The sequence below is a fragment of the Schistocerca nitens genome, chromosome 1 (assembly GCF_023898315.1).
Source record: "Schistocerca nitens isolate TAMUIC-IGC-003100 chromosome 1, iqSchNite1.1, whole genome shotgun sequence".
NCBI classification, from domain to species: Eukaryota; Metazoa; Arthropoda; class Insecta; order Orthoptera; family Acrididae; genus Schistocerca; species Schistocerca nitens.
The window spans coordinates 12,887,511-12,908,519 of NC_064614.1; the positions used below are offsets into that span (position 1 = coordinate 12,887,511).

General features: G+C 38.6%; 1 protein-coding gene across 1 annotated transcript in view; it reads right to left on the minus strand.

The window, feature by feature from the left end:
- The window catches only part of LOC126241974 (protein 5NUC-like), a 107,742-nt gene that overhangs the window by 66,306 nt on the left and 20,427 nt on the right, over nt 1-21,009 (minus strand). The window contains exons 3-6 of the mRNA XM_049948052.1: nt 19,264-19,427; nt 11,261-11,431; nt 9,833-9,938; nt 318-401 (exon numbers count right to left, since the gene is read on the minus strand). Of these exons, the coding sequence (XP_049804009.1) occupies nt 318-401; nt 9,833-9,938; nt 11,261-11,431; nt 19,264-19,427 (525 nt within the window). The remainder of the gene's footprint in view (nt 1-317; nt 402-9,832; nt 9,939-11,260; nt 11,432-19,263; nt 19,428-21,009) is intronic.

Consider the following 21,009-nt stretch of genomic DNA (forward strand, 5'->3'; position numbering starts at 1 on the left):
CAGCATATCTCATTTGCAATGGCTTGTCGTACACTTACATTAATGTGTGATCTTGCTATGTTAATGACATATGTTTGTTACCTAGACAAATGTATTCCTGAAATTTCATTACTCTACATTAATTATTTTTTGGTGTTGCAATTTTTTTTCAGTCAGTGTATTTTGATATTTCTTAGTTCAGTAATACGTTGGGGTGTATTCTGTGACATTTGTCATTGACAAAGAGGACCAACTGAATTAAAATTTACATGACACATAAAGGTCCATATGAATTAAAAGTTATTAATTATGTAAGTAAACAACTAAATAACTCTTACCTGCTGCCTCAGCACCACTGTATATCACCAAATCTACTCCTTCAATACTAGCCATCTCCAACGCCTTGCCCTTGGATGTAGTCCCTAGAATACAATAAGAAATATAATAGTCATATATTTTTGTAGTGCATTTATTACATTAAGTATAGAAAAATTTACAAGTTATATAGGTCAAAAAGAGAGGCCACGTATAGAAAAAATTATTTACATTCAGAGAGGATAACTGAATGCCATACAGTTAGACCTTTAACGTTGTATTTATAAATGGCCATTTGGGTGAGAGTATTTGCTGTTGTGGTGGTTTTACATAAGGTGTGCTATGCTACAAAATGTATTTCAAATTCACAATCTAGAAAATCTTATTTTATTTACTTTCATTTGTTCTTTTAGGATTACATTGTGTAATTGAGTATACATGTAATATAAGACAGGTCAATAATATAAAACCTTCAAAATCACATATATCTTAAAGAGCAGAAATTTTGATAAGGCTTTCAACACCAATGAATATGTATAACATTATTTAACACTGTAATATTCCTTTTCCACTGGATAGTCTTTGATATTCTGTGCAAGGTTACCATCATCATACCTTTCTTTCTGGGCAGACTTCTTACAGACTTGATACATGAGTACTGGTGTTCATTATCAATGATTCTCAGCCAGCGACATATGATTCATAACTGGTTCTTTCTCCATGTATTGTAGGTGTGAATACCTGCATTTGTTATTCACTTTGAACTTTATTTTGAGACAAATGTTATTGATTTATAAATGTGTGGTGACTATTGACCACCAAAACAGTAGCTTTGTGCTTTGACTAGACAGACTCTTTGGTATTATTTAACTTTTGTTTTTGCATGCTGGCTGGTGTACAAACTGTGTTCTTGTGGATTCTTTTTTTGGGAATGAAACTGTGTTCAATAATTTAATGTGTGTTTGTGTTACATCATCTACTGCAAGGGGACACACCACATTGGAGACACCAAACTCATTTTTGTTTCTCTGCACTTATTCTGATGTCTGTTTACTGTGTGGTGCATGTGAATGAACCATTAACTGTAAAGCTTACCAAATCCCGTGTTTCCTCTTCATGTCTCTGCTCCAAACTGTGAAGCTTAAGCATTTCTGCCAATACGTGCCACAGCTAAAATGGATCAGGAACATTTACTTCCACATGAAAAACATGTGAGCTCCCTAACTATCCAGGTTCAGAATGGCATAATCTGTGTGCATCATCTTCAGCATCTACTGACCTTATAATTCCACAAGCTGCACAGTTGCAGGAACACATGCATTTCAAATGCGATATTACTGCCCAGTGTGTGAATATGCAACAAACACCACCACCAGTGTTTGGTAAGCATCAAACAGTGGACTACTGCTTTCACAATGCACCTCAGTGTACTATACCACCACCAGATTTGTTTTCTATGCACCTACTGCTACCATTTTTCACAACCATGTCTGTATGACCCATGCCAGTCAACTGTGCTCCCACACCTTCCGCACTGTGTCTACTCGATCACCTACAGAGACCTCAAGCAATGCAGCACATCATGCTCTCTCAACTACCCAATGCATACCAGTATTGCACTGACGACTGATGACCATGGTCATCTCTGCCACGTCAGTCGACCACACCCTCGCAAATGCCACATCATGTGAACATCACCTCAAACCTTCCCCTCCCCCCCTCCCTCCTCCATGGTAACCTCGGGTGATGCAGCTCTGCAACATCTACCTCCATATGGCAACATCTACCTCCATATGTAGTGCTCAATCAAGATTATGCTGACCACAGCTCCCCATCACTACCCAGGTCCCTCAGTCTCCTGGCGTGACCGATGCTTATGAGCAGATTCTGACTGGCAGATACCTGAAAGACAACCCAAAGACTTGGTTTGCTTTTGCAATCCACAGCATAATAGGTGACAATTCATGTTTTATTTGCCTCATCAGTCGCTTACAAGTCCAACCTCCCACATCTGCTCATTATAAACTCTGCTGCTAAAGCTACTATTCTTGAATGTCTGCCACACCCACCAGCTGAGGTCATTCATCACATCATCCATGAGCAGGAACGCCTCAAAACTGTATTTCAAAAAAACGGGTACTCAGAATGGCAGATCAGGTTCGCTCTCTGCCCCAACTCTACAGTACGGCATGTGGAGATGGAAGAAGTCACGGAGGAAAAGATAGCCACTGCCTATATACCGTATACTGGCGCACTATTGGCAAAAATAGGACGAATATTGAGGAAACACAGAGTAGGAAATGTATTTTGCCCACCCAATAAAACACAAGCATTATTGGGAAGTGTCAAAGGCGATCACGGTTTGTGGAAGGCCGGCATATACCAGATTCTGTGTCAGTGTGGGAAGACTTAATTGGACAGACAGTGTGCACCATCGAAGATCTTTGCCGAGAACATCAGAGGTACACTCGACTTAGGTATCCCAACAGTCGGCAGTTGCAGAGCACTGCTTGTCCGAAAATCACAAAATGGACTACCAACATACCAGGGTCTTGGCACAGACATCTAAATACTGGAGCAGCGTCATTAGAGAGGCTATCAAATTTCGTACCAGGGACAGATTCATCAACTGAGATTGCAGCTATAACTTCAGCAAGCCATGGGAACCAGCATTGAGTCTAATTAGAAAGACGCTCAGCAAAGAAAACAAACAAGCAACCAAGGTGGACGAGGCAATTACACCGATGCCACCATAAATGCCGATGCCAGTGTCTCAGCGACCACCGACATGTGGCCACTTGAGCAGACCACAGAGAGAACACCTTGCAGGGGGAGGGGATTTAAGACAGCCACCCGCCATCAGGAGCTCAATTTGTCAGCACACCTGACGATGGCAAGATGTCTGACTGCCAAAATATTGTGCCCATTGGACACTGTGGACCAATAGTACAGCCGTTGTCTGTTCGAGTGTCTGTATTGACCAATAATCACTTACTTTCAACTTTTTCCTTGAGCCATTAGAAGACAAATGGCACCAAAACCATAAAGTTCTTCAAATACAGTATCATTCCACCTTGACAACTGGGACTACTCAGATTCACAAGTATTTACCTTGATGTAAATGTAAAATTGATTTGTTTCATCTGGCATAAAATGAAATAGGTCTTCAGGCAGGAATATCATAAAAAATGACAGAGTGGTTCAGTAATTAATGAACTGACATTTGTGCCCTGACGCTGATTCATCATTGCGTGCCTTAATGGCTGGAAATCAATTTTTCCAATCAAAAGTGTCACTAAGGTGTGCTCCTTTCCAAGTTGTTTTGCTATAATTTTCTGATTCTGCAGATTCTGAACATCTACTGACTAAACCCCTTGAAGAAATGTAAAACTAGACTGCTATACCAGCTGATGTACAGGGCTGAAAACTACTACTTCAAGATTCTGTTGAAACTCATCATTGTCTCTCACCATCACTTGTAGTGAGTATCTCCAGGATCTCTCCATTTGCACAACCAAAGTGATGTGACATTTCTCTCGTACAATAGAAGAGTGCAAAGACAATACTGACAAAAACACAGAAGGTGAAGTGGAAAAATGCAGCAACATAGGCACACACTCAAACTATGCAGTGGGAAATCTGAAAATATGTGGAAGAATTGAGTAAAAATTCAGCTCTGCAAGTTAACATGTCTAGAGCATGCAGGTACTTGTGGCCCAGATGCTTAAACTCATCCACAGCAGTGAGAGGACCAGCAGAATAGAATGCATAAACATGTCAATGGCACTTAAGGAAAACTCAGTGGCCACCCTTAAATGCATCCATAGCACCTGGGTAGCAGTGGAGCACGATGGGTTAACTTGTTCACAGCAGTCAGGTTCTTCGATGCATTGTTATTTGTTCAAGTTACACATTATCACAATGAGAAGCACCATCATATTTTGCTGTTGTCTTTTTCATACTTTTGTTAGTTGAATCTATTTAGTTTCATATGTCATTCTGGTTAACACTGAGAAAGATTTAATCAAGTGATTGACTTGTGCCTCCCTCACAGTAATATGTTTTCAGTTTTGCAACTTTTCTTTGGTCATTTAAATAGTTACAACATTATCTGAAGGATCTAATCAGTGGTGCTAATGAACTTGAAATAAATTTTGTTTACAATACTTAAGTCCTCCATGATCACAGTTAAAACAAACTGTTGTGTTTCAAAATTCTGTTCTGCAATTTCGATTGGCAATCAAATGGTGCCACCTTGGTGGTTACCTGGCCACTGTAAGGATGCTGAACACTGTATGCCCATGTCATTTTAAAAAGAACCGACTGCAGTGTGACGAGCTCTTTCAGTGTTGTACGGCTCCCATTGTATTATGAAACACACCAGGTTGAAACATCCTCTAGTAATATTAGAAGTCAATTATTCATTTCCTTCATTAATTAATTTTAGAAAAAAGACCTGTAAACATGTACTGATACCTTCACATTATGTTCTAATCATTGTCATACAAGTGTTTCAGTTGATTTTACTCCTTCAGATTCTCTGAAACCAGCTTCAGCTACCTTCATTGTACCACCACCATCACAGTCCTGTATCACCAACTGAGGTCACTGCACAGTGACATAAAACTCTACTCATATTTCAAGATCTTGATTGCTAGATGAAAATAAAATATTGTTTCACCTAGATTTAAAACCCCGTGGAGGTTGTTGAATTCACTCATGGTGAATTCTTTCAGGGAGCGGGGAGGTTATTTACAAGGTGCCCCAAGCTCCAAACACAATAAATTTTTTATCATTTAAATTTTACAAAGAGGTCACCTTTTATGTCTGTCACCTTTCTGCTGATATAGCAACAATCAACTGGCCCATGCTAGAATAGGCTGAATTGTCAGCAAAGTTGCTGTCACACCACAGGATCACCTGACTTGTGAGACAGAGAACTCTTGGAATCACAGCCAAAATGCATCCCTCTCTTTTCTTCCAAGCTGCCACCAAAGCAGATGCTAAATGGATTAGTCTTCTTTACCTTCACATTTTCGTTCTAATCTGAGCTGGATCTGGGCTAGAGCTATCTTCTTTCACCCTCTGGCAAAGAGCAAATAAAACAACAGTGTTTCTCTTTCTGAACATGAGTGCCATATATTAATTACAAGCCCAAACAGCTTTCCAGTCATGACAACACCCCCAAGTAGATGTACACAACGTTCAGAAACAAAGTACATAAGAATTTAGAGGTGGATGACAGAAAGCTGGAAGAAGTAGGATCCATTAGATTCTTAGGTATCACAGTGGATAATGAGCTGAAATGGAAACAGCATATTAATTTTGTGAAAACTTAGCTCTACCATATTCATAATAAAACAGCTATCACAATAAGCAGATAAACGTCTTCTGTGCACAGTATACCATGCATTCTTTGAACCATATATGCTCTATGGTATGACAGTGTGAGAAAACTCAAACATTCAGCTGTTCTGAAACATGCAGTAACTACTTAAAAAATCTAGGCATCTTCACTTTTATATCTTTGTACACATATCAAACAGTAATACATTTAGACCGAGCGAGGTGGCGCAGTGGTTAGCACACTGGACTCGCATTCGGGAGGACGACGGTTCAATCCCGTCTCCAGCCATCCTGATTTAGGTTTTCCGTGATTTCCCTAAATCGTTTCAGGCAAATGCCGGGATGGTTCCTTTGAAAGGGCACGGCCGATTTCCTTCCCAATCCTTCCCTAACCCGAGCTTGCGCTCCGTCTCTAATGACCTCATTGTCGACGGGACGTTAAACACTAACCACCACCACCACCAGTAATACATTTGACACAAGATAGTCCAGAGCGGATTACAAATGCTATTGTACACATCTACAATACACAGAGGCAGAATGAGAAGTGAAGCATACCACACCAACTGACAGTATCTGAAAATGGACCTCGGTATCTAGATATGGAGTTACTAAGAAGTTTGTCTAAAAACCCTAAAACCTGCATGATTGTATAATACTAAAACTAAACTAAACTCCTCCCGAACAGGCAATGAAGGCCCAATGGTACCGACCGGCCGCTGTGTCATCCTCAGCCCATAGGCATCACTGGATGTGGATATGGATGGGCATGTGGTCAGCACACTGCTCTCCCGGCCATATGTCAGTTTCCGAGACCGGAGCTGCTACTTCTCCCCCAAGTAGCTCCTCAGTTTGCCTCACAAGGGCTGAGTGCACCCCACTTGCCAACAGCGCCTGGCAGACCAGATGGTCACCCATCCAAGTGCTAGCCCAGCCCAACAGCATTTAATTTCAGTGACCTGATGGGGACGGGTGTCACCACTGCGGCATAACCATTGGCCTATATAATACTTGCTTTCCAAAAAAAATCTAAGGCTGTCTAGTGGAAAATGAATTATAATATAAGTATATATCCGTGTGTGTGTGTGTGTGTGTGTTTTTAGCATTAATTATCTCCAAAGAAAGACATTTTTTGAAAGCTCAGCAGTGTTTTCAATCTTGTTTATGTGTCTCTCAATCTATCAACAACTCTACTATAGTATGAGTGATTATTAACTACCTTTGCTCCTTGTATTATTTAAATTCAACCCAACACTTTCCAGATTGGCCTATGGAAAAGGGATGTGGAAATCTCTCCTGGAGACAACTATCCAAGAAACAGAGTCTGAAAGCTATAAAAATTATTATATGTTCAACTAAGTAAGATAATTATAGTGGAAATCTAGAATGCAAAATCAGCAGTTATAGAGTGCACCACAACCCAGTTTTATGTACAGCACAAAAATTGTTCTACATCTACATCTACATATATACTTCTAAAAACACAGATGTTGTGACTTACCGAACGAAAGTGCTGGCAGGTCGATAGACACACAAACAAACACAAACATACACAAGAAATTCAAGCTTTCGCAACAAACTGTTGCCTCATCAGGAAAGAGGGAAGGAGAGGGAAAGACGAAAGGATGTGGGTTTTAAGGGAGAAGGTAAGGAGTCATTCCAATCCCGGGAGCGGAAAGACTTACCTTATGGGGAAAAAAGGACAGGTATACACTCGTGCACACACACACATATCCATCCGCACATACACAGACACAAACAAATGTCTGCTTGTGTCTGTGTATGTGCGGATGGATATGTGTGTGTGTGCGAGTGTATACCTGTCCTTTTTTCCCCCTAAGGTAAGTCTTTCCACTCCCGGGATTGGAATGACTCCTTACCCTCTCCCTTAAAACCCACATCCTTTCGTCTTTCCCTCTCCTTCCCTCTTTTCTGATGAGGCAACAGTTTGTTGCGAAAGCTTGAATTTCTTGTGTATGTTTGTGTTTGTTTGTGTGTCTATCGACCTGCCAGCACTTTCGTTCGGTAAGTCACAACATGTGTGTTTTTAGATATATTTTTCCCACGTGGAATGTTTCCCTCTATTATATACATATATACTTCGCTAGCCACCAAGTGGTGTGTGGCAAAGGGCACAATTTGCGCCAAAGTCATACTATTTTCCTGTCTAAGGCCGCTGTCAATACCATCAACCAGATCGTTTATGTAAATTGTAAAAAGCAGAGGACCTATTACGCTGCCCTGGGGCACGCCTGAAGTTACGCTTGTTTCTGTTGAAGTCATCCCATTCAGGACGACATACTGCTCCCAGTCTGTTAGAAAACTTTCTATCCAACCACATATATCATTGGACAGACCATAAGTGCGCACTTTTTGTAACAAGCGACAGTGTGGAACTGAGTCGAACGCCTTTCAAAAGTCGAGAAATATGGCATCAACCTGGGAGCCGGTATCTAGAGCCTGTTGTATATCATGTACAAAGAGACCCAGCTGTGTCTCGCATGACCGCTGTTTTCTAAAACCGTGCTGGTTTCTCCAGATGAGCTTCTCAGAGTCTAGAAAGGTCATTATGTTTGAACACAAAATATGTCCCATGATTCTACAACAAATCGATGTCAGTGAAATTGGCCGGTAATTATGTGCATCTGATTTTCTACCCTTTTTATAGATTGCTATGACCTGGGCCTTCTTCCAGTCCCATGGAACTTTCCACCATTCCTCTGATAGATGACGGATAAGAATGGTGCTATATTTGTAGCATAGTCAACATAAAATCTTACGGGGATACCGTCTGGACCAGATGCCTTCCTGGCGTCTAAGGATCTTAACTGTTTTACAATCCCAAATACACTAAACACTGTGTCAGCCATCCTTTCGTTTGTTTGATAATTGAAAGGGGGAATGGTGCTGCAGTCCTCTATCGTAAACAAGTTTTTGAAAGCTAGGTTTAGAATTTCGGCCTTCTGTTTATCTTCATCAGTTATATTACCCACACTGCCAGTAAGAGAACGTATTGAATTATTTGCAGCATTCATAGATTTTACGTACAACCAAAATTTTTTGGGGCTATTTTTAGAATCTGCAGATAAAATATTGCTTTCAAATTCGTTAAAAGAATCTCTCACATTGTCCTTCTGACAGATGCTTTCATTTTGCATAATTTCTGTTTGTCAGCGACGCAGTGACTATGTTTAAAATGACTGTGCAAAATTCTCTGCTTTCTCAGCAACTTCCTAATATGTTTGTTGTACTAAGGTGGATCCTTTCCCTCCCCTATACTTTAGCTAGGCACATACTTCTCTAGCACATAGTGGACAATACCTTTAAATTCTGACCAAAGATGCTCAATATACTTTTATTTTTGTGATGACTTTATCTCAGTTCCTTCCTTAAGGAGGGTGGAGGAAGACACATAGAAAGACAGAAAGAGGAAGAGGAAGAGAGAGAGAGAGGGGGGGGGGGGGGGAGAGTGGTAATGGTTGAATAAGAAAAATATGTAACTGAGACCCCAGAATGAGAGGGATCAGGCTGTGTAGCAAGGACAAGGGTAGACAACAGACAATGATGAAGCAGGAGGCACTACATCCTTCACTCTCTGACATGACCCCCCCATCCCCACCCCTTTCATCCTTGTGTACCCTCATTCTCAATAGTATGTTTCTTACAATTCTGGGGTCTCAGTGATATGACTTTCTTTTTCAACCTTCCTCACTCTTATTTCTCTTTCTCTTGTTCCTAACAAAGGAACTAATAGTCTCACTTTTACATGTGTCTTTTGGCAGTCCTACACATTTTGACTCCTGAAGGTAAGTCGTTGCCAGCAGGTGTCTCATATTTATTAGTTTTATTGATTGAATCTTCTTTCAATATAAACTGTTATTTTTCAAACTTGTCTCCATACTAGAAGCTGTCACAAGCGTCAAATCCCACACAGAAGTTTGATCTCTCTCTCTCTCTCTCTCTCTCTCTCTCTCTCTCTCTCTCTCTCTCTCTCTCTCCCTCCCCCCCCCCCCCCCCAATCCCTCCCCTACTCTCTCATCCATCCCCAGTCTTTAACCATTACAGTCAGTTTAAACTGTTCACATCTGCTCTTACGTTTATTATTTCCATATGCAATTGTAGGAGTCAACTTCCTTGATCTTACAGAAAACTACATCATAACAGTTAGTTACAAAAAAGTCACTATACTTGCCCATTAAAATTATAATGTCATTGTCTCCTGTCATCAGTGATGCCACTTCTTTTTTAATGTACTCCATTTCATCTTGTAATGTTACATCATTGACACCCATTGCATCCTTTAAAAAGACAAAAGTTCTTGTAATATCTATTGTAATCTTTAATTTAATATTACTGATGTACTTCACAGAATTAATGCTGACAGTTGTGGTGGTTAGAGCATTCACTGATTCATTCATTTGTAATGAACTCTCACAACAACTTTATTAACAACTGCAGTAATGTAACTACAAAATAGTTTGATCTGCCTTATAAAAATGCTCATCAAAATGCACCGAGTGAGCTAACTACACATTTATTTACCAATTTAATTAGGCAGTGAGAAGTGACTGAATCAGATGTTTAATTAAATTACACAAGACAGCTAAATGAACATCATAGCTGTATGTGTTGGTAAATGCAGTCACACATTATAAAATCACTTAAATAATAATTCTTCTGTGTTTAAGTACTGATTTTAATTAATTAATCAAAATGTTCCATAGTGTTGCCCATAATTTAAATTCTATTACAGATACATAAATTTGTATAGCATCAATGGAAACAGCAGGCTCATTTCCTACAAAACTGAAGGGCTATTTATGTATGTATTGTAACTATTGAAGGCACAGTCAACAAAAACTGAATATAATCTCATCATTTGAAATGTGAAATCATTCTAATTAAGACTGTGGGTGAACCACTTAATATATATTTCATTGTAATACATCATTTTAATCAGCATTTCAGTGCGTTTCAACTGACACCTCTAGCTTTAAGATCGCATTTCTGTATCAAAAGTTGTAATTCAGACTGGTGGTTTTTCTCACTCACTGACTGACGTAAATTTGTGGAAATTGAAGGTTAGTGGAACCAATCTTATAAAAGTTGGGCACCATCATCGCTCTGATAAGATGCTACTCTGAGTACCAATTTAGCTGTACAATTTCATGGACTTAGAAGTTTTTCTATTCAAAAACTTAGAAAATTTTCACGCTTCAATGTGGACTTTGAATTTTCACAGCACTTGGCACTTAGCATAATTTTGTCGAGTGTTGGATGGCCTTGTGTTTATCACAATTAGTGCTGGCCTGGAGATATAATATTTTGGGATTTTGGAACAGTGAGCTCATGCATTTAATTTTGCAGCTCTACCAGATTTATTTAAAATTTATAGCAAGTTTGTATCCATTATAAGGGGGGCTAGAGTCATGTCATATCTGATTAGCTTTGTCAAGTAAATTTTTTTTCAACAGTCTGCCAGTGGCAGTGACAACAAGCAAATGGCTTTGACCCCATCCCCCACCCTCGCCCATCCAGTTTCCTCCTGACCACACATGTGTAGGATAATCTTTAAGCAAAATACTACTTCATAGATATCATTAGATTGATTTTTACTTACTGCCTTTTCCATATCAATAAATCCAACAAATGCAATTTTGCATCCACTTTTTTGTATCTGTTTTGTAGATTGCTCTTTGTAATTAAAGGGGACCAGTACATCTTTTAGACCTTCCTTATAAATCTGCTCTGCTGCATCTGTACCATATCTGAACATACCAGGTTCAGCTGCCTGTAAAAAAAATTATTTCTAATATACAGAGATAAGGAAACATACCAAAAAAGAAAAAGACTGTGGATGTCCATAGTACTCTAGTGCATAGGCTGTACAGAACTACTCTCAAGGAAAACCTGTAAGATCTGCATGCACACTTAAAAAGAGTTTGTGAGGCAAATGAATACCAACAGTCTTTCTTATTCTTTGCTTCCCAGCTGCTACAATTATCTTGAAAAAAGTAGTTTTCCCCATGTAGGAAAATAACTAAATGACTACTTTCAATAGCTGAATAACAGCCAAAACTGATTCATAGGACATTACGGATACAACCTAGGGTGGAGCTATAGAATGAGGAAGATGAAACAGGAACTCTTGAATCAACAGTACGCCAGATCCTCACTAAGCATAAAATCAGAGAGAATTTCTACCTCCGTTCAAGATAACAGTTCTTTGTAGTTCCATAAAAAATGAATTGATACTTCATAAGGCAGGAAATAACAGGATCCATGAAAGGCAAAGGTCCCGGGTTCGAGTCTCAGTCCGGTACACAGTTTTAATCTGCCAGAAAGTTCCACTGCAGTTGTTGGCTACCTTACATTGGGCAGACGATGTGAACAACTCATGAGAGTCATCAAACATTGATGATACACATGGCTCTTAGAGCCTGAGAAATTGGCTGTAGCACAGCAGTGCACTGATACAGGAGATTCTGCGTGGTATGACAGTGTCAAAACTGTAGCATCAACCTCATCTTTTGAAGACTCAAATGGGAAACAAGCTATAAAAATTCTCCTGACAAAGGATTTAATTAATCCCAATAGCAGTTTCAGCCAGGGCAAATCATTGAATCCAGCTGTTTTGATTATCTCTCAAAGGAACACCCTATAATACCACTTTCATTGAACAATGTCTCAAGATGTTTTGGACCCCAGATCATGGATTATGATCCTGAGTCAGTTACAATAATTCAAACTTTGTTGCCTCCCAGCAAATAACCCAGAGATATGAGAACCTGCAGCTGCCACAATGGATATCTGAAACTCAGGTTTAAAGGGTGACATGGATGCTGTAGTTTCAAGAGGTCAAGACACTCAGAAGATGGACATAAAGGTACAACATATAGGAAGCTGGCTTATTGACTTCAGAAGGACCAGGTGAAGTGGATTTGAGAGTAGATGTTCAGGATGGAGGAAAGAGCAAATGTTGTCCCTGCCATGCATCCAGATCATAAAAATTCTTTCAGTGAATCTGAACCAGACAAGGGGTTTCAGGTGTTGACCAGACAGTGTAATAAAACTACTTGTTCAGTCCAAAGACTGGTTTGCTGGAGCTCTCCATGCTACTCTATCCTGGCAAACCTCTTCATCTCCAAGTAACTATGGCAACCTACATCCTTCTAAATCTGCTTACTATTTTAATCTCTCGGTCTCCCTGTGCAATTTTTACCCTCACACTTCCCTCCAGCACTGAATTGATGATCCCTTGATGCCTCAGAAAGTGTCCTACCAACTGATCCCTTCTTCTAGTCAGGTTGTACCACAAATTTCTCTTCTCCTCAATTCTATTCAGTACCTCCTCATTAGTTACATGATATACCCATTTCATCTTCAGCCTTCTTCTGTAGCCTCACATCTCAATATCTTGTATTCTCTTCTTGTCTAAACTGTTTATCTCTCATGTTTCATTTCCATACATAGCTACACTCCATACAAATACTTTCAGAAAAGACTTTCTGACACTTAAATCTATGCTTGATGTTAACAAATTTTTCTTCTTCAAAAATACTTTTCTTGTCATTGCCAGTCTGCATTTTATATCCTCTGTATTTCAACCATCATCAGTTATTTTTTGTCCCAAATAGCAAAACTCATCTACTACTTTAAGTGTCTCATTTCCTAATCTAATTCCGTAAGCACCACCTGATTTGATTTGACTGCATTCCATTATTTTCATTTTGCTTTTGTTGATGTTCATCTCATATCCACCTTTCAAGACACTGCCCATTCCATTTAACAGCTCTGCCAAGTCCTTTTCTATCTCTGAAAGAATTACGATGTCATCGGCAAACCTCAAAGTTTTTATTTCTTCTCCCTAGACTTTATTTCCTACTCAAATTTTTTTTGTTTCTATTACTGCTTGCTCAATACAGCAATTGAATAACATTGGGGATAGGCTATAACCCTGTCTCACTCCCTTCTCAACCACTGCTGCCCTTTCATGCCCCTCAACTCTTATAATCCATCTGGTTTCTGTATAAATTGTAAATAGCCTTTTGCTCCCGATATTTTTCCTCTGCCACCTTTAGAATTTGAAAGAGAGTATTCCAATCAACATTGTCAAAAGCTTTCTCTAAGTCTTCAAGTGCTATAGAAGTAGGTTTATCTTTCCTTAATCTATCTTCTAAGATAAATCATACGGTCAGTATTGCCTCATGTGTTCCTACATTTCTTCAGAATCCAAACTGATCTTCCCTGAAGTGAGCATCTACCAGCTGTTCCATTCTTCTGCAAAGGATTTGTGTTAGTATTTTGCATCTGTGACATATTAAACTGATAGTTCAGTAATTTTCACATGTGTCAGCACCTGCTTTCTTTGGAATTCTTCTTGAAGTCTGTGGGTGTTTCACATGTGTCATACATCTTGCTCACCATATGGAAGAGTTTTTTCATGGCTGGCTCTCCCAATGCTATCAGTAGTTATAACAGAATTCTGTCTACTCCTGGGCCTAGTTCTGACTTAAGTCTTTCAGTGCTTTGTCACATTCTTCACACAGTATTATATTTCCCTTCTCATCTTCATCTACGCCCTCTTCCATTTCCATAATACTGTGCTTAAGTGCATCTCCTTTGTATAGACTTCTACATATTTCTTCCACCTTTCTGCTTTCCATTTTTTGCTTAGGACTGGTTTTCCATCTCAACTCTTGATATTCATACAGGTAGTTTCTCTTTCCTTCAAAAATCTCTTTAATTTTCCATTATGCAGCATCTATCTTACCACTAGTGATATAAGCTCCTCTAGCCACACCTGCTTAGCAATTTTGCACTTCCTGTCAATCTCAATTTTTAGATGTTTGTATTCCTTTTCACATACCTCAATTATTGCATTTTTATATTTTCTCCTTTGATTGATTAAATTCAATATCTCTTGTGTTACACAAGGATTTCTACTAGCCCTCATCTTTTTACATACTTGGTTGTCTGTTGCCTACCCTATTTTGTCTCTCAAAGCTACCCATTCTTCCTCAACTGTATTCCTTTCCCCTGTTGTTGTCAGTCATTCCCTAATGCTCCCACTGAAACTCTCCACAACTCTGGTTCTTTAAGTTTATCGAGGTCCTATCTCCTTAAATTACTACCTTTTTGCAGTTTCTTCAGTTTTAATCCACAGTTAATGACCAATAAATTGTGGTTTGTGTCGACATTTTCCCTAGGAAATGTCTTACAATTTAAAACCTGGTTCCAAAATCTCTGTCTTACCATTATATAATCAATCTGAAATCATCCAACGTGTCCAGGTCTCTTCCATTTATACAACCCTCTTTCATGATTCTTAAACCAAGTGTTACCTATGATTAAATTATGCTCTGTACAAAATTCTACCAGACAGGGTGGAAGGTCAACAATGGCTACTGTAAATGATGTAGCCGACAGTTGCACAATTGCGTTTCACAGTTCTTTACTTTCACTGTTCACAACCCCTGAATATTACACAATTATATGGCCAGTTCACTACTGGTAAATGTTGATAAGCCTCATCAATAGGTTGCAGAAAACATCAGCATACTGCTACAACAGTTTGCTGTTGAACATCTGTGAGCAGTAAAAACCTAACCACACAGTTCACAGTTCGTGCAGAATAATACGGTATGTGTGACACTATTTTTCAAATGAATTAAACAGAAATTGTCATTAATTGTTCTAACTCATGGCCTATTTGTGTTACACTTATTCCAGTGTTAAGTTGACACAGTGTTGTTAATCTAACAAATACATGTTTCATGTCTGAAAATCGGCCATGGACTGACTGTCTCAAGACCAAACATCAGTCCTTTATGTATCCTCACAATAATAGGCATTGAAACTATACATAGTTCAATGATTAAGTTACAGAAATTACAATTAAAACATAACTCATTCAATTAACTAAATATATCAAAAAATTTCCTTCTTTTTAACAGTTCCTTCAGCTATACTTTGGACTAACCTGGTAATTATTTTGGAATAAGTTAAGAGCCAGCTCTGCTAATATGTTTTCGAATAGAACCAAATAAATACCATCAGTGAACTGGCCATATAATTGTGTAATATTGGGGGGTTGTGATCAGTGAAAGTAAAGAACTGTGAAAAGCAACTGTGCAACTGTTGGCTACATCATTTACAGTAGCCATTGTTGAACGTCCACCCCCACCCATCCCTATATGCATACGTGGAGAACTTGTTTGTGCAGCAATTGCCAGCATATTGTAGCTGGGGCGGAATAAGGAAAACCAACCTGCATTTGCCGAGGCAGACGGAAAACCACCTAATAACCACCCACAGACTGGTCAGCTCACTGGACCTCAACACAAAACCACCGGGCGGATTCGTGCTGGGGACCAGCGCTCCTTCCTGCTCAGACCGCACGGCCAACTGGGCAATTTGAACCAATACATCTGACTCAAATGGAAAATACAAAGCATTCATTAATAAAGTTGCCTCCACTTTTGAGAATTGTTTTCCCCTAAAGGTAACTCAACTCACAAACAAGTCAAAAAATAAACCATGGATTACACAAGGAATAAAGATATCACGTAGGACAAAAAGGAGACTCTATCTACTATCTAGGAACAGCTCTGAGGTTAGAATTGTAATGCATTACAAAGAATACTGCAAAATATTGAAGCAAGTAATCCAGAAATCAAAGCAGCTTTATTATGAGAAATAGATAATTACATCAGGTAACAAAATAAAAATCGTATGGGATATTGTGAAGATGGAAACAGGTGGGGTCAAAAAGGAAGAGGAACAGGTAGCTGTAAAAATAAATGAAACTTTGGTAACAAGTACAGTTAGTGTAGCAAACCTCTTAAACAACTTCTTCATTTCTGTTACTGACAGTTTGGGGTTACCAGGTTCGGTGAACAGTGCAATGGAGTATCTGAGACCAATCTTCAAAAATAACTTCAGTAAAATGGAAATGACACTCACATCACTCAAAGAAGTAGCATCCATCATAAAATCCTTAAAATCCAAGTATTCCAGTGGGTATGATAACATATCAACAAAGTTAATCAAAGAGTGCTCATGTGAGTTAAGTTCTATCTTAAGTTATTTGTGTATTAATCTCTTGTCAGCGGAACATTTCCAGACTGGCTAAAATATGCTGAAGCTAACCTCTTTACAAGAAGGGGGATAAAGAGATACCATCAAACTATTGACTGATTTCACTTTTGCTGGCTTTCTCAAAAATATTTGAAAAGGTTGTTTTCAAGCATCTCCTTAAGCATCTGACTGCAAATTATGTATTGTCCAAGTCACAGTTTGGATTTCTGAAGGGTTCTGATATAGAGAAAGCTATTTACACTTACAGTGAGAATGTAATTAATTCATTAGATAATAAATTAAAGGCTACTGGCATTTTCTGTAACCTGTCAAAAGCCTTTGACTCTTTGAACCACAGCATTCTCCTAAGTAAATTAGAGTATTATGGTGTCACCGGCAATGCTGCGAAATGGCTTGAGTCTTATCTATTTAACAGGAAACAAAGGGTGTTGTTGCGAAATACCTGTGCAGTAAGCAGTCAGTCTTCATCTGACTGGGAATTAACTACATGTGGTGTTCCTCAAGGTTCCATTTTGGGTCCATTTTTCTTGTGTATATTAATGACCTCTCATCTGTTACATTGCCAGATGCTAAGTTTGTTTTGTTTGCAGATGATACAAACATTGCGATAAGTAGCAAGTCAAGTACAGATTTAGAAATAGCTGCTAATCAAATTTCCATTGACATTAATAAGTGGTTTAAAGCTAATTCTTTGTCATTAAACTTTGAGAAAACCCACTATATACAGTTCTGAACCTTTTAGAGATTTCCTTCCAGCATGAGTATAGCAATGAAGACATGCAGATCAAAGAGGTTGACAGTGTTAAATTTCTGGGATTACAACTCGATAATAAATTCAATTGGGAAGTGTATACCACAGAATTGCTTAAGCGCCTAAACAAGTCTGTATTTGCCATGAGAATGATGTCAGATGTTGGAGATATAAATATAAAAAAACTTGCATACTTTGCTTACTTTCATTCTATTTTGTTGTATGGGATCATATTCTGGGGCAACTAATCAAACCGAGCAAAAGTTTTTAGGGTGCAAAAGAGTGTGATAAGAATCATTTGTGGCATAAATTCAAGAACATCTTGCAGAAACCTGTTCAAGAAACTTTGTATTCTAACCACTGCTTCTCAGTATATTTATTCATTAATGAAACTTGTTGCAAGTAATACATCTCTATTTACAACCAATAGCTCAGTACACAGTAACAATACTAGGAATAAGAAGAATCTACACAAAGGCCTAAAATCACTTACCTTGGTCCAAAAAGGAGTCCAATATTCAGGAACGCACATTTTTAATAAATTGCCAGCAACCATTAGAAACTTGGTTTTAGATAAAGCATGGTTTAAACAGAGTTTGAAAGACTTTTTGATAGGCAACTCCTTCTACTCCATAGATGATTATCTTAACAGAGACTGTTAAGTCAGCTTAATAAAAATATCTGTTAGATTTCAGTTTTGACAACGCTTGGTCACAACAGTCAAGATTAGGTATTTTGTGTATGACAAATTCATTAATAGTGGATAACAGTGTTTCATTCTGACAGTGTGTTAATTCTGTAAATATTAGCTGTCCCAGTTTACTGCATTGTATTAGCTTATTTTTGACCATCTCCTGACAAATGGTCAGGGTAGTAAGTATTATATTCAAATGTTTTATGTTTTTGTCATACTTTCTGATATGTTCCACACCCACGAGAATCACCTCATTTTTTGGGTCTATGGAATGAAAACTGAATCTAATCTAATCTGTAGTTGCTCCTCCCTGACATACGACACAGCAGCCTTCCCCATGTCTTACATGTTTTTGCTTATCAATTTTACTCAAAATGTAGACTTACATGTGCTTACTGTCCTAATTGTTTGTGTGTTAGTGCTCACTGCTTGCTAGAATTGCCCTGTGGTCAATGATGCCAGTTTATATGTGAATATCCTCAAGGAGGCCAGGTCTTTTTTCACCAACAAGTCTAGTGTTTTTTCATTATATGTAGGATGATGAAACAGCTGATCTAGGTTATTTTCAGAGAAAGTTTCTATAAATGTTTCATAGGTAATTTTCAGAATCTGCTGTGATTTTCAGGACATAGTGGCAAATTTAATGTGGCCATCATATCTGTGTTTATCAGTATAATATTTTATTTATTATTGTATCTACCTATGTGGTATTTTTTAAGTTCACCAACTCATGGTAGTAAGTTTAATCAGGACAAGTCTTGCAGATCAATATCATGTCTTAAGCATGAATAAAGCTTCAATTTGTGATACAAATTAAATTATGTAAGTGCAATGTTGCTGAGCTGTCTAAGCTGTCTGAGGTGTCTTAAGAAAATTTATTACAATATCTTCTACAGAGGCCACAGCTTTTATTCTTCAAATGACTGCACTTAGCTCTCCTTCAATTTTCAGGATTTTGTACAAGCTGCACGTTCTTATGTAGCAAATAACCACAAAAATATCAGTTCCTTATTACATGCAATGTTTTCTTAATTCATACTCCTCATGAGAGAAGCTACAAAACAGAGCTTTTACTTACCACAGCATCAAATTGAAGACTATTCATAGCTTCAACTATGGGGTCAAACTTCAGTATACTGAACAGGCTGCCTTGCAACATATTGCCAGCATTCAACCAGATGTCTGTGTCTGCTTTCTTGTCACTCATGTATGTAGCGAGTCTGCCATAGCCTCCAAAGCAATCTTCAGTGGTGCACATCAAAATTTAAATTAACAATGAGGAACAGAAACTAGTTACTTGCTCATAACTTTGTAATAATAAGAAAAGGGCTGTAACTATATTAAATTTTAGATGCTCATGGATAAGGAATAAATAAAGTGTAACAACTAAAGAAATGACAACATCTACATTGCAAACAAAGATATGTCTAAGTGTTGTTCTACTGTATGCTTCTCATAACTGTAAAATATGTTGTTGTTGTTGTTGTTGTTGCTGCTGCTGCTACTGTTGTGGTATGATGCAGTTCCCCATCCTAGTCTATCTTCTGCAAGTCTCTTCACCTTTGTATAACTACTGCAACCTACTGCTACTTCAATCTGCTCCTAATTTCAGAAATTTGAAGAGAATTCCAATTAACATTGCCAATTCTTGAATCTACAGATGTTATAAATATAGGTTTAACAACAACATGGTAGGGATAGATTGCTACTCTCTATACAGATGAGGAGGCACTGAGTCAGAGACAGGCATAATGAAAACGAACACCAGAAGTATTTAAGCTTTCTGACAAACTCATTCTTCCGAAGCAGAAAACTCACATACATTCACACAAGGACAACTCTCACACTCATTGCCACTGTCTCCAGGAGCTGAGGTGCAACTGTAACCGCATCTGACATGGCCAACAATCTAACCGGGGCATGTAGTGGGGGTAAGCTAGAGATGTGGGGAGGGGTTGAAATAGTATGTTGGGAGTGTGCAGGGATGTGATGGGGACAGGATAGGGCTGCCTTGTGCAGCATTGGGGGGCTGTGCTGGGTAGGGGGGATACAGAAGGGAAAATGACTATGCAGTTGCTTGGGTGGGTTAGAATGAATATGGAAGGCTGGAGTGGGACCAGGGATGATGATAGGCAGCAGGAGAACAGGGACTAACAAAGGCTGAGGGTACTGGCCAGGGTGACCGCAGGCATGAATGAGCCACATTTTGGTAGTGGCAATGTGTACAGACAGACAGCTCATTAGTTATTGTGCCCACATAGAGTGTGGTACAGTAGGTTCACTTTTCTTTAGCCCATCTTTTAAGATAACTTGCAGGGTCAGTATTGGCTCATATATTCCTATATTTCTCCAGAAACTGAACTGGCCTTTGCTCAGGGCAACTTCTAGAAGTCTTTCCACTTTTCTGTAAAAGTTTGTGACAGCATTTTGCAACCAATGCTTGTCAAACTGCTGGTTCTGAAGTTTTCACACCTTTAGCAGCTGTCTTCTTTGGAACTGGAATTGTTATATTCTTCTTGAAGTCTGTAGGTATTTCTCATGTATTTTGCATACCAGGTGAATTAATTTTATTAGAGTATGTGCCTAAGATCTTAATAATTCTGAGGGAATGTGCCTTCTTTTGACTTAATATGATACATTTTCCATTTAATCTACATCTACTTCCTCCTTCTATTACCATAACATCGCCTTCAAGTTAATTCATTTGTCTAGTCCTATACAGGGACAAATAAAAAATCTGCTCACCAAGTGGTGACAGGAGAATACACACACAAAAAGATTTAACTTTTAAAACTTTCAGAGCCAGTGGCTCCTTCTTCTGGCA